Raw genomic sequence first — 14,488 nt, 5'->3', positions numbered from 1 at the left:
TAATAGTGCATGGTATAGGCCTAACCGCGAGATACAGCGCTTCACGATGACTGCAATGAGTTAAAAGAAGACGCAATCTATCTGAATATCTGCAATCGATCACCTATTTGAAGTAGGCCTATTATTCATGCCACATATTGTGTGTTAGTGTAGGCTACATAGCTTAAACTGTAGGCTATGTTTAAACTGTATTTCGAGTTTAATGTCGGCATGTCGACTTTAAAGTCGACATGTCGAGATTAAAGTCGACATGACATTTCAACTTTATTCTCGAAATGTCGAGTTTAATGTCGAAATGTCGACTTTAAAGTCAACATGTCGAGTTTAATCTCGCCATGGCAAAAATATTTTTTTCTTCATGTGTGTCCCTAATACTCCGTCGTAAAAATGACTAGAGAATTTAGTCTGTGTAACTTTATTTTCATACCATAGTGAAAAAGAAAGTCATGAACTACTTCTGAAAGTTCAGACACTCTGATTAACTTACATAAATTGAGTTAATCAGATTGATTGACTTAAATAAATACATTTAAATAAATAGGAAAATGCTTCTGTTTTGTATATAAGATTTTTCAGGGGTGCCAATAATTGTGAGCAACGTGTTTTAGTTAAAAATATTTATTTCTTTATGAGATTTTCCTTTTTCTCAAAATAAATTTGCTTCATTTCATTTCATATTTTTTTTCATTGTGAGATTACAATAAATCACCAACAGATTGTTTTTAATACCAGTTTTTAGTCTACTTTAGCAGAGGTGCCAATAATTCTGGAGGGTGTATGAGTGTGTACGTATGTGTGTGTGTGCGTATGTGTGTGTACTGTATGACTCATTGACAAGCTGTAATGTGCTGTGTACCCTTGGCAGTTGGTGTTCCTCTCAGGATTGCATATATTTGTCCACGGTGACGAAAGGTGACTGTGTATTTATTCAGAGTGCATTCATCCTGCAGTGTGGGATCTTTAGGCTTGCTTTGGAGTTGGAAAAAGAAAGACAGGGTACCATCTGCCACACTGTTAGTCAAGAAAACAAACTGTGGGTGCTGCTTCCAATGACTGCCCAGTCAGTAATGGGAGGTCATGTATAAATGTGGAATACCTGGGTCTCACAAAGCATCTCTTTGTGCAGTTGTTCTTCATATGTTCTGCACAAGACCAGTGTTGGGAAAGTTACTGAAAATTAGTAATTAGTTACAGTTACTAGTTACTTCTTTCAAAAGTAATTGAATTACCTTACCAATTACTGTATATCAAAAGTAATTAGTTACTAGAGAAAGTAACTTTTGAGTTACTTTTAAGTCTGCTTTTAAAATGTCAATATGAACAGTACCGAAGTCACACAATAAACCTAATTTTTAGACCTATTTATTGTAGTTTCAACGGGCCTTCAAATCAATAGCCTTGTGCATGAGTTCTCAAACTTTTTCCGACCACAAAACATTCTACAATGCATGAAGGCTTCCCTGACCTTGTTTTGTGCCACCCTCACCATCTAGGTGGTTTGATAGATATGTACAGCACACTGCCTACTGCTTGCCTTCTACTACTGCATGGTGGTGCACTGACACTGAATTCTGCAATATAGTAAGATATTATTATCATTATTATTGCAATCCTTCTGTAGGCTACATGGAATGAGTTCAATGGGATGTAATGTGAAACAATGTTAAATGGCTTATTTTCAAAGCAGTTATTGTCTGCTCACACACACATACAACCTTAGGTTATCCTCATCCTGCTTTGAACACAGTTGTATTATATAGCATTTTAAGGACCACCAGTTTGGGAAAAGCCTGCGCTTCACAAGTGCTGACCTACCGAAATAAGTTCTGATGTGCATCCGAGGGTTTGGGGTTGTCGCGCACTATGCAGAAGGTTACTCTTCGGCTGATAAGGTGTTCCAGAGAGAAGTTGCATGTTCTGTCGCAGACAAATGAATCCATAACACCACGGACGTCAATTCCGATGTAAACATACTGTGCAAATAACTCAAGTCGCTGTAGTATGTAATGGTAGGCTATTTGGAGGTTTCTTTATCTGGTAAGTGAAATCTGCATTTTCCTCTCGAGTTAAACGTGTGCTTGCTTGTGCCAAGGCTATATATAGGCTACTGTATGTAGGCCTATTGGTGTTGTGGCGTGGCTATGTTGATGAGAAATTGATATAACGAAGCTTTTGCACAATAGGCGAAAAAGAGCAGAGATAAAATAAACAACAATGCGCTTTTACTGTAGGCTAGTGGAGCTTACGAGATGGAAACAAAAGGGAAAAGGCTTTTAAGATGCCCATTTAAATTGTAGCCTAATGCACTCGTGTGTGTTTTAGCATAAATACGAAATAAGGAGGAATGTGAGGAGGCTCCTATTAAATGTAAAGAATGCATCTGCAATCTAAACATGTACACAATCGCTGGAAACACAGCTAATGTCGGGAGACGTTAGATCAGAAGCAGCAAATGTGCATCTGTCATCTTGTCTGCAGTCGTTCAGTCAAGATCAACAGAGTAACGCAAATAACGAACTCTTTGAAATTTCAGTAATTGTAATTGCGTTACTTGATTTACAAAAATACTTCGTTACATGCTCGTTACCACTAAAAGTAGTGGAATTAAAGTAACACGTTACTTTGTAACGCATTACTCCCAACACTGCACAAGACTGATAAACTTGAACTTGTAAGGTCAGTGTTCTCTGTTATCTGCATTAGCAGTGTGATGTTTGTAAGGGCAGTATTGTGTTTTTTTTTTGTAACAGCTGGGAGGTCTTCCGTTTCCTGCTGTCAAACCTACGCTGGTGGATGGAGGAGTACCGCTTTGATGGCTTCCGCTTCGATGGAGTCACATCCATGCTGTACCACCATCATGGAATGGGTACGTCTGTCTCCACTTTCCAGAACAGAAAGCTGTCATCATTTGATTAATTCAATCAACCTAATAAACATTAAATTCATGTGTAACCATTCTCTCCCAGGTGTTAGATAATAGTGAAACTAATACATTAAACTGTGTAGTCGAACTAAATACATTCAACTCAATCCTATACTTTTGCATTATAGAGAAGAACAACACTGTATGTTGTTATAGCATGATTTCGTTGACACAGGCATGTCATTTGGTGGAGGCTACAGTGAATATTTCGGCATGCATGTGGATGAGGACGCAGTGGTGCACCTGATGGTGTCCAATCATGTCCTCCACACTCTCTACCCAGAATGCATCACCATCGCAGAGGTATGCAGAGAGAGAGAGAGATAGAGAGGGAATGAAAGTGTGTGTGTGGGGGTGGGGGGTGGGGGCAGAAATGTGATGAATTACTATCCTGTATAAGGCCTACAAGACACCAGCCTTTTCATCACACAATCATGTCTTTAATCAAAGAGCGAGGGGGGGGGGCACCAATTTCTACAAAAAATACTGTAAGATGTTGGATGAACTGCATCAGCTGAGGTTTGGAGGTAGCTAAGTCCAGGCTCAGACTCAGTAGTGGCACACCCACATCTTACTATAAGTACCCTTTTAATTATCATCTTTTACATTCCCAAAAAATCTTTTATCTGAGTAGGATTCTAACTTGCACCTGATGTTTGATGCTTGCTGATCTGCAGCACTCTGTCATTATGTTTGATTTGATGTCGTCTCCCTCCCTCTCCTCTCCTCTGTGCCAGGACGTGTCTGGCATGCCAGGCCTGTGCAGACCCATCACTAAGGGAGGCCTGGGCTTTGATTACCGGCTGGCCATGGCCGTGCCAGATAAGTGGATCCAGGTGAGGCTCCTGAACCGAGCTTTACCCCCAGAGCCGTTACCCCTTGGGCACGTGCAGTTTCTATGACCGGATATGAGCTTGTACCACAGTTCTGTTTACAGATTCTTTTCAAAACGGCAGCGCTCTTCACTCTCCTTTTAGGACTCAGGAAAAAATCAAACTAAACTCAAATAGAGTAAGCAATAGAAAAACAAAGAGTAAACAAACATCAGGGCATACTTAGGGGCGGTTAGCTTGCACTGTTTACATAAGTGCAAATACAGTATAAATATGTAATTATAGTCTTTTTGTGGGTTTACATCCTGTATTTGATGTTGTAGAGTCCCAGAGAAGATCTCTATAAACAGCACCCTCCTAAAAAAACAGTGGGCTCTCGAAAGACCAAATGTGGTATTACAAATCAGTCCCCGTTTATCTTGGTAGGATGAAAATGTGAAACAGTGAACTCTGTTTCTGCTTGATATCTCAGGAGGACGTAAAGCCAGTTGCATCATCTCGTGATGAAGTCTGTATGTAACACTAGAGAAACTACACAAATGTCCAGCCTTTTTCTTTGAAATAGAGGACCCTTTGTGTCTTCTTTTCCAAATTAAATCTTATAATACTGCATGCTTTAATGCATTATCTGGTCTTTATCTGGTCTTTATAATCCAGAAGATTTGGGAGATGGGATACATTACGAAATTATGTGTAATTAAGAGCAAAGCTGAATGGGAAGATTACTATTATTTTCTCATAGTCTGAAAACTTCTCCATGTAGTTATGCAGTAAGTCCACCGTCTTACTTTAACGTCAGTCTCTGTTCTACTGTCGGAGGGATATAGACATGACTTCATTTCTCACTCTCGAGTCCCATTCTAAATGACAGTGACAACACTGGAGAAGTTTCATCATACAAAAATGATGGTGATATTCTGTGGCTACTACTAATTGCCTTGGAAGTTTGGTATCACTTGGTATTTGACAGCTGGTGACAGACCTGCTAAACAACTTGATGCTGTACTTTCACATTTCTTATGGGAAGCCATATTTCCACTCTCTCCTCCGCCCTCCTCTCACAGAGCTCGGACACCAATCACCACAGACAGGCTCCTCTAAAGGCATCTATCTCCATAGGCTCTTGTTTACCTCTCAGAGTGAAACAAGTGGCATTCATTCTTCTCATTCCTCTTTCTTTAGTCAGAGCTCGAAGTGTCTCCGTTCATCTGGTCTTTGCCCAAATAATCTGAGTAATGTATGTTAAATATAAATGCATGTATCATATATGAACCATGAAGAACTCTGAACACAAAGCTAGTGTGTCTCATTTTCTGTTAAAAATGCAAGGCTGCCTTCACGATTTTATGATGTGTACTAGCTTCTCCAACATACTTAGCAAGATAATACAGTATGTCCTGAAGTCCTCTTTCCTTAAACACTACAACTGGTACTTTATGCTATACACAATGCAAGCATATAGTGGTATCTCTAACAACACCGTGAGAACTTTTATATCTACAGTTGGCAAAACAAGGAGAATCCTTGTAAAAATCAGTTTATCATTGTAAATATTCACTACTGTCCAATACAAATATAATACAAACAAGACTGCAGTGGGATGAATCACATTTCACTACTTAAAGGTTGTATCAGCGATAGCGGTGATGCGTCACTTCTGTTGCTCGCTACTCCCTCCCCCTCCCTCCCGTGCAATTAAAACTCTCGTCGGTTATTGGTTGAAACACTTTATTTTGCCTTTGAGTGAGTTGCCAACTTTTGTTGGTAGCAATTGTTTTTGTGTACAGATCTCGGAGCCTAGGATGCCTACAGAGACGTGTTTTTTTGACGGCCTGCTTACGGGGCAGACAGCTAGCGGATCTTTAGGAAAGATTAGATGAATGTGATCATTATGTTTGGGCCTTTTTTGGGCTTGAAATCGCTGATACAACCTTTAACACATGGATGCTTCTGTGTATCGCTGAACCATCATTGGATTTATATAGCAGAACTATTGCAAGACTTTGTTGTTGACTGGTCTTCTTCTGCTACCATTGATTTTACTATTACCCCCTGCTAGCCAGTAACTTGATGTGTAATATAAGGTTTAGCTCAGCTGTCCATCATCCAGAGGGGATAGTTATTGGGAATGAACTGCTTCTCTGTCAGGGAAGTGTCACTCACAGGATGAAATGAGGCATTGGCTGAGAAACTAATAGTGCTCCTGGGCTTTAAATGTGTTTGATGGTACCTGGGAAGTCATCACCAGGTCAAAAGGGAGCCGATTGGCTGAGATTTCTGTCTGGTTTGAACACAGCAAGCACAAGCGAGATGTTAGGCAGATCTAAAAAGAGACAAAAAGATGAAAAGGAATCATGCTTAATTGAGCAACTATTTTGAATTGGAGTGAGTTGTTTATATCATTTCTCATTTCTTTATCACTAAGCCTAGTGATAAGATCCATGCAATAATGAAGGTGACTAGACAGACATCTATTACTCTAAACATCAATTTGCAACAGCTGTGGGCTCAGTGAGGGAGGCTTCCACTTCTATGCACATCCACCCCACTGCTCTCGTCTCTCGTAAAAACCCATAGTGTTTCCATATGGCAGTGTTTCTCAAACTTTTTTTCTGGGGACCCACTTTTTAAAAATGACAGACTATCGCGACCCAACTCATGACTGTGGTAGTTAACAAACTAGATCAGTTGTTCTCAAACTTTTTCTTTCATTCCCCACTTTGATCAAGGGGGCATTCTCGAGCCCCACCTGTCCCTCATCGCTCTAAGAAAGTGGTAGGTCAAGCTTAAAATTGTCTAAAGTTCTAAATATATCCTCTTCAACAGAGTTAAAATCAGCTGGTGCTGCAGATATAATAATAAATAAATACATAACACACATATTTCTGTTTCCCAGCAACATATTAGGAAGTATAGGCCATTTTACAGCATTGTACAATATATTCAATGAAATAACAACATGCTGCATTAAATGGATCCATAATCCAGTCATACTGAGCACTGCTGGTTGGGAAATATTTTTGAAATAAACTTTGCAGGGATGTGATGTAGGCCTACTGTTTAATACATGGGATCAAGAGTGCCTCCCAATCAGGCGTTTTTCGCGATTTGGCTCAGAAATCTCAAAGGCATAATACTGTCGCTGATCGAGGCTTCCTGTCCCATACCTCAAGTTTTTGGTGAATGCAGTAATCTTATTTGCTAGGTGAGGTAGGTGCTTGTCTTTGCCTTGTAACTGGACATTTAACTCAAATGTATAAGCTAAGATATATCAAATATATATCGCTAAGATAGGCCAGCCGTCAAAGAAATGTTCATTAGTGAGCGTGCTTGCAGATTCAAACATGCACTCTTCCTCCAAGAAGAGGCTTCGAGCTCAAACACGGCGTGACAGCACTTTACCTCGGGAAAGCCACCTTGCCTCACTGTGAAATAGTACAGCCTCTCTTATGAAAGTCACGGAGAGAACAGACACGCTTTTAAGGGCGGGTTTTGATGAAATTCACCACTCTCACAACAACGTTCAAAATCTCATGTAGGTCGGGACTAACTAAGCCTTGACCACGGCTTCCTGTGAATAACACAGTGCATCCATTGAACATTGGGTGCTACCTGGGCCCAGGCTACAGATAAAAAAATAATAAAAAAGTTTGCGACCCACAGTTTGAGAAACGCTGCCATATGGTCTGGCCCTGGCTCTATTGATGCCCTCTCCATCCATTCCTCTCTCTCTCTCTCTCTTTTCTTTCTTTCTTTCTTTCTTTCTTTCTTTCTTTCTTTCTTTCTTTCTTTCTTTCTTTCTTTCTTTCTTTCTTTCTTTCTTTCTTTCTTTCTTTCTCTGCCCACCTCCATAGATCCTGAAAGAGCAGAGGGATGAAGAGTGGGACCTCCATAACATTGTGCACACGCTCACCAACCGCCGTAGCCAGGAGGGATCGATAGTGTACGCAGAGAGCCACGACCAGGTGGGTGTGTAAAAACAGACAGTGGTATCTTTTAACGAGAACCATAAAGGCCTCAGAAAGCAATTTGTTCTGAAATGTGTTCACTGAGAACAGAAATCAGGGTGAGCAGGATACCAGAAGATCTTTTCATTTTTTTATTTATTGTGTGTGAGGCTTATACTTATATCTGATAAGACAACAAAGGATGCTCTTATGGGGTGAAGTACATTTTCCTACACGGGATATTGTTCCAGGACATTATTAACCTCGGCCCGATAAGGTATTGTAATCGTGTGTGTGTGTGTGTGTGTGTGTCCTCTCACATAACTTAACTATAAGAACTGGTTCAATTTCCTCCAAATTTTCACTCAAGCTAGGGGGAGGGAGAGGGGATAGAGTTGAATGGTGGGGTGTATTTGATTGGCTCTTGACATCATCCTTTTGCCAGAATCCAGGACTGCACCTTTTAAAGGGAGTCTGTGCTTCTCCTCTCATGGTTTACCTAGGCACTGGTGGGAGACAAGTCGCTGGCCTTCTGGCTGATGGACCAGGAGATGTACACCAACATGAGCGCCCTGATTCCCATGACGCCAGTCATCGACCGCGGCATCCAGTTGCACAAGATGATCCGCCTCCTTACACAGAGCCTGGGAGGGGAGGGCTACCTCAACTTCATGGGTAAGCAGGCCAGAGGCGTGGAACACCTGCGGCATAATGGTGCAGCGGTCAGTATCGCTGCTTTGTATCCTTTGACCTTTACTTCAACTTCATGGGTAACAAGGGGGGTTCAAACCAAAGATTTGCGGAGAGATGAGCTGCAACGTTCTAAAACCTTGCAACTTGTTTTATGATGGGACAAGTTGGATAGTCGGACAGTAGGTAGGATAGCTCATTTTTCAGCCACTTTTTTTCTAGTCAGAGAGAGTTCTCTATTCTGAAATGCAGTTCAGTTGCCACCTGACATCATAGAAATCCATTTTTTATTTGTATTTCATGATGTTTGTCACATTTCCTGACACCAAGTATATTCTAGGAGTACAGAGACAAAACCAAATTTAGACTGAACTGATAATCCCTGCTTTGTCTCTCCACCAGAAGAGCTAGCTATAGTTCTGACTGCAATACAAATCAGCCTAGCTCTTTGGTGATGTGGTCAGAGAGCGAATGAATCACCTTGTACACCTGGTTTTTCAAGGTTGTGTGGGGTGATTGCTCGGCCCCATCCATACAGCACGCTGGATGAGTACTGAACAATGTGTGTCTGGCACAATGTTCTCCCTTACTCACAAATAAGTCAACAGATGCATGCAGATGTGATCAGATATGGTCGAAGACACAAACACTGACACAGTGTTTGTCAAGATTGACTGGCACTGACACAAACTAATTGGTTATTGAGTCTCTGGGGGGCCACATTCTGGAAGACAAGATAGCTTGACTAGGGTATGCAGGATTCACTTCTTGTGGATGTGTATTCAGTTTGTTTCCCTGGAGACCCATTATTGTGACAATGTCCTCAAATATAGTCATGACAATTTAGACTTACAAATCGGTGCACAATTCTTCAAAGAGGCCCTGTACTGCAACCAGATAAACAAATCAAATTAATTGTTCACACATTGTCTATTAGAGGTAGTTGGATGAGACAAGACAAGACAGGATGGAACAGAACAGTGAATACTGAGGACAAAGGTGGTCATCTGTGGTGGCAGGAGATGGTAGGCAACAAATCCTAGCAGTTGGAGAAAGCAGAGGTGGAACAGGTGAGGAGAGGACACAGGTGTTGCTGTCTGGCTCTGTGGTCAAGTAAATTCCTAGTCAGTATCAATTTTGGTTCTCAGAATGAAAAAGAGGGACAAACTATTCCACTTCCTGGGGAAAGATGTGTCTACTTGCACACTGAAAAGAGTAGTTGCACTAAAGGTCACGTAGCATCACTCATACTCGCAACAGAATTAGTATGAGAAGACACTTGTCCATACAACTAGTAGGATGAAACTGAACACATTGGGTTTGAGCGTGTTTTGTAATCAGATCAGTGGTTATGATCATGTTCTGAGTAAGACTTTGAACTATGACTAAACTGTATTCAGTGAAATCACAAGCTTTTTAGACATCTGTTTACAAATCGCCAAACTGCTTAGAGGAGCAGTAACTGCATTGCATTTGCACTGGTGAGGGTATAAGGAATGTATTAATGTAGACCTCAGCATACTTGTCAGAGAACAGGCACATTACTGTATTTACAACGTCTAACTGCAGGAAATGAGTTTGGCCACCCCGAGTGGCTAGACTTCCCCCGGAAGGGGAACAACGAGAGCTATACCTACGCCCGACGCCAGTTCGATCTGCTGGATATGGATCACCTGCGCTACCGTCAGCTCTACGCCTTCGACCGTGCCATGAACCTCACAGAGGAGAAGTATGGCTGGCTGGCCTCCCCACAGGTGAGACACGCACACGCACACACACACACACACACACACACACACACACACACACACAGACACTACATCATATCATGAGTCTGCAAGTCTTTAGCCTCTTTGCCTTTCTCCCTTTCTTCTTCCCTCTTTTTTGTCTGCATCTTACATCATATCATGAGTCTGCAAGTCTTTAGCCTCTTTGCCTTTCTCCCTTTCTTCTTCCCTCTTTTTGTCTGCATCTGACACACACACACACACACACACACACACACACACACACACACACACACACACACACACACACACACACACACACAGACACACACACTTATCACTTCTGTACTTTCCTGTGATCTGCAGTTTGCGATTTGACTAATTTTTTTCCCCACTGTTGACTATTCTAGGCTCATGTAATGACGCTGAACCAGGAAGACAAAGTCATCGTTTTTGAGCGGGCCAACGTGCTCTTCATCTTCAACTTCCATCCCACATACAGCTACAATGACTACAGGGTCCCTATCGGCCTTCCGGGGAAGTATCCTTTCCAGTGTAATGGAATGGTAGCCAATGGTTGCGCAGTGTGTGAATTCCACTCCTAGACAGAGATGTGCTAGTGACAGATTGCTAACACTAATGGTTTAGCCTCCTTGGCAGCAAACCCATCTGACATGTCTGAGGTTGTCAGCTGAGTCTGTGTGGTGCGCAGGTTTTCCTTGTCCTCTCACAGTTTGGCTGGTGCTTTCTATATACCAGTGCCATCCTTTGTCTTATAAACATTATTTTGAGAATAGATATCAGTGCCAAGTGCAGATGTTATGATGTTTAGTACAGAGTTGTTGCGTGTAAACATCCAGACATATGTATTTGTGTTGTGTGTGTGTGTGTGTGTGAGTGTGAGTGAATACTTGGTGTAGTGCATGTGTGGTCCTGTGCAGATGGTGGAATACATAATGGTGTCTACAGAGTGCCATATATGGCTTTTGAAAACAGTAATTGTGAGATGCCCTGGAAACACACCTTTGCGGTAGGTGCGGGCCGTCCCCTTATACCCTCCACCACCAAACTCACCGGGAGGCTTTCCACTCTGCCGAGTGCCGGCCAGCAAAGCATTTTTAATTGGCTGTGTAGGGACAGAGGTGACTGCTGTATATTACACAAATGGTATGTGTGAGCGTGGAGGGGGATCTACCTGCTGGTGTGGTGAGGGGATGGTGGACAAGAAGGGATTCCAATTAGAGAGAGATGGATGACAGAGGCGCTTAGAAAGCTGCACACGCCGACACAATGCTTCATCTCAGCCGCCGTGGTGTTTGTGTTCTGAATATAGAACATATATATATACACACACACACACACTCTCACTCACTCACTCACTCACTCTTACAGATGTCAGTCTCGCTACATACACAATCTCTCTCTCTCTCTCTCGCTCTCTCGCTCTCTCGCTCTCTCGCTCTCTCTCTTTCACTCACACACACACACACACACACACACACACAGATGCACATAAACCCAGTGACACACACACTTTTTTCTCACACACTCACAGCATTCATAATCTCTCATAATTCATTCTCTCAAACACACACACCCACACACCTAATCATTTATGCAAATGACCATGCAGAATTATTTACCTCCTTAAAATATAACTAAAGCATGCAGTGCCATATGTCTCTGATCATATGATGTAATAGTATTAGACTACACACTCTCCTCTCTGTATGTGCCCTTAACCACCCATCACCTGAGATACACCATTAAACTGGACTCTGATGACGTGCAGTTTGGGGGTCATGGAAGGGTCTCAAATGACACAGAGTTCTTCACTGAGCCCATGTACTTCAAAGACCGGCCACACTCATTCAAGGTAAGTCCTGTGCCCTTGCGCTAAGTCTGAGGCTACTTCTACATTAGGGTGGATTAATTTTAATAGCGGCTTTAGGACCACATCTGAGACTTGTCAGGTACAGTACCTCTGAGATGAAGTTTGACATTTTTTCACATATAAAAGCATTAATGCTACATACTGTATGCTAACTTTTGTCCTCACAGATGAACTGATTTTTTCTGTGTCTATTTGGAACTGAATCTTTTCTGTGTCTTACTTGGAACTGAATCTTTTCTGTGTCTATTTTGTCTATGTGTGTCTCACACTAATCTTTTCTGTCTATGTGTGTGTCTGACACTACGCACCTTAAACGATATGTGGAGGAGTTGATTTCCTAATTAATGGTTTCTTTGACTTTTCCATAATCTGTGTGTGTGTGTGTGGGGGGGGGGTATTCTGCTCCTTCTTCATTTCTAAATAGATGTGCAAAGCTCTTCAAATATGCTTCAGAGCTGTCAGACAGATAATGGGTTTCTGTGTGTATGGTAACACCCCAGTGAGTGTGACTGTGAAGGGCCTGGTGGACTCAGGCTTACTTAGCGTTGAGCTTGTGTGGTGATTTAGCTCTCTGTGTCTGTCCGAGAGACTCTTTTTAAGCAGCTAACGAGCTGAGAGCCCGATGAGATTTGGCTCGCGTCGTGATTGGAGCTCTCTGCTGGCGGCCAAGAACCATCTCGCTGGTCTGGCTGGCGCGACCGTCTCGCTAGGGTGGCTCCGCAGAGAGGAGTGCAGAGCGGGAGATTAGTGGGGCGGTGTGTTTACAAAACACCCCACAGATGTAGCACGTCCCCGTGAGTTGTCTTCAAAAAGGCCTTACCTCAGTCTCTAGTTAAGACTTTGCCATCTTGAATACAGAAATAGTACAATGCATCAGCACTCTAGTTGTCCATATATTTGTCCAACAGTTCACAAACATGTAGAATGTGAATTGAATGTTAAAAATGTAACGCTTAAGCTAGTTTCAGATCCTCATGCTTATTGTTTATTCAATTCATTCAATCATTCAAGTGAATAATTGTGACAGATTTCGTATCCAGTACTTCATGCATATTTCCATCACAGTGAGAATGTGAGTTGAAAACATTGTTAAAATGTATGGGGAGAAACAGGTACTGTACCACAACTCTTCAGTATTCAGCTAGGAATGTTTTTTTTCTCTCTCTCTGATTGTGACAGGAAATGAATTATTAACCAGTGATGCCTGAGAAAGGCCCGTTTTTAGGTAGACTCTCAGCGTGATTTTATAAAAAGCCTCTTGTTGCTTTAAAGTCAGTTTCATGGCTCTACCACCTCTCATCTTTTCTGTTTTTAATGGGGCGCACCATCCTGTCCACCCCCTCTTTCCTCTCCTTCCTCCCTCTTCTCATCTCTCTCTCTGTCTTTCTCTCTCTCCCCCCATCTCCCTCACTCTCTCTTTTCTTTCTCTGTCTCTCGCTCTTTTTCTCTGAGTGTGGGTAAACTTCCATTTTGCTCTCCGGGCGTGTGCGTTTGTCCTGACAGCGAGCTCTCTAAGAGAATGATTTAGCCGAATTATGGGCTCTTACCTCTCACATCTTAAATCGACATAGAGCCGCCGCCTCCAGAGCCTCCCAACAAAACCAAAATGCTTATGTTGCAGAATGCACGCCACGTTTGGTGAAGACCACCATGAATTACAAACAAGACTGAGGTTTTTTTTTTTTTTAATTATTATTCTCAGCAAGGAAGGGAAGAGGAAGGAGTCATGAACTGTCAGCCAAAGTATAGGAGGTAAAGAAAAGAAAACACAAGGGGAATTTTTCAGTTTTAGTTTGAAAGTGTTTCTCTCTCTCTCTCTCTCTCTCTCTCCTCTCTCTCTCTCTCTCTCTCTCTCTCTCTCTCTCTCTCTCTCCCTCTCTCCTCTCTCTCCCTCTCCCTCTCCCTCTCCCTCTCCCTCTCTCTCTCTCTCTCTCTCTCTCTCTCTCTCTCTCTCTCTTCTTGAACTCTTTTCTGCTAGGCCAGCAGGTGTGCAGGCGATAAAGCCCCAAGTCTTGATGAAATGGCTTTAATATTCTGAGATACAGGCCCGAGCATCTGCTGATTCAGCCGCTCTCTGTTTCTGCTGCTCTCCTCCTCCCTCCCTCCCTCCCAGAAAAACTTTCTCTTTACTCAGAACAGGAAGGATGAAAGAGAGAGAGAGAGAGAGAGACTCTGCTCATGCTGCTCTTTTCCTCCTTTCTCTTTTCTTCTCTGAAGCCTCTGCTTCCCAGAGGAACATGAAATAACCCTCAAATGTACATTGGAGATTATGTTAAAGAGATGCAAGATAGAATAGCCTAAGTGCAGATTTCAGATGTTTTTCTAACTCTTGGTTCCTCCTGTATATTGCCCAGAACATTGCATTGATGATCCCAACATAAGCGAACAGAGAGAGACAAAGTGGTCTTTAGGAACAAACAGTATTGAAACCTTAGAGAGCAACACAACCTGACCTACAGTAACCCTCTTTTCTA

At 42.2% G+C, this 14,488-nt stretch overlaps 1 protein-coding gene across 1 annotated transcript in view; it reads left to right on the top strand.

Annotated features, from left to right (window-relative positions):
• gbe1a (glucan (1,4-alpha-), branching enzyme 1a) overlaps positions 1 to 14,488 on the top strand; it is a 58,269-nt gene that overhangs the window by 39,459 nt on the left and 4,322 nt on the right. The window contains exons 8-15 of the mRNA XM_048237459.1: positions 2,751 to 2,866; positions 3,099 to 3,226; positions 3,661 to 3,759; positions 7,611 to 7,721; positions 8,207 to 8,378; positions 9,963 to 10,147; positions 10,531 to 10,661; positions 11,879 to 11,996. Coding sequence (XP_048093416.1) covers positions 2,751 to 2,866; positions 3,099 to 3,226; positions 3,661 to 3,759; positions 7,611 to 7,721; positions 8,207 to 8,378; positions 9,963 to 10,147; positions 10,531 to 10,661; positions 11,879 to 11,996 — 1,060 coding nt within the window. The remainder of the gene's footprint in view (positions 1 to 2,750; positions 2,867 to 3,098; positions 3,227 to 3,660; positions 3,760 to 7,610; positions 7,722 to 8,206; positions 8,379 to 9,962; positions 10,148 to 10,530; positions 10,662 to 11,878; positions 11,997 to 14,488) is intronic.

The sequence above is a fragment of the Alosa alosa genome, chromosome 2 (assembly GCF_017589495.1).
Source record: "Alosa alosa isolate M-15738 ecotype Scorff River chromosome 2, AALO_Geno_1.1, whole genome shotgun sequence".
Classification (NCBI taxonomy): Eukaryota; Metazoa; Chordata; class Actinopteri; order Clupeiformes; family Clupeidae; genus Alosa; species Alosa alosa.
Note: the sequence above shows the minus strand (reverse complement) of the source record. Positions and strands in the feature narration are given on the sequence as shown.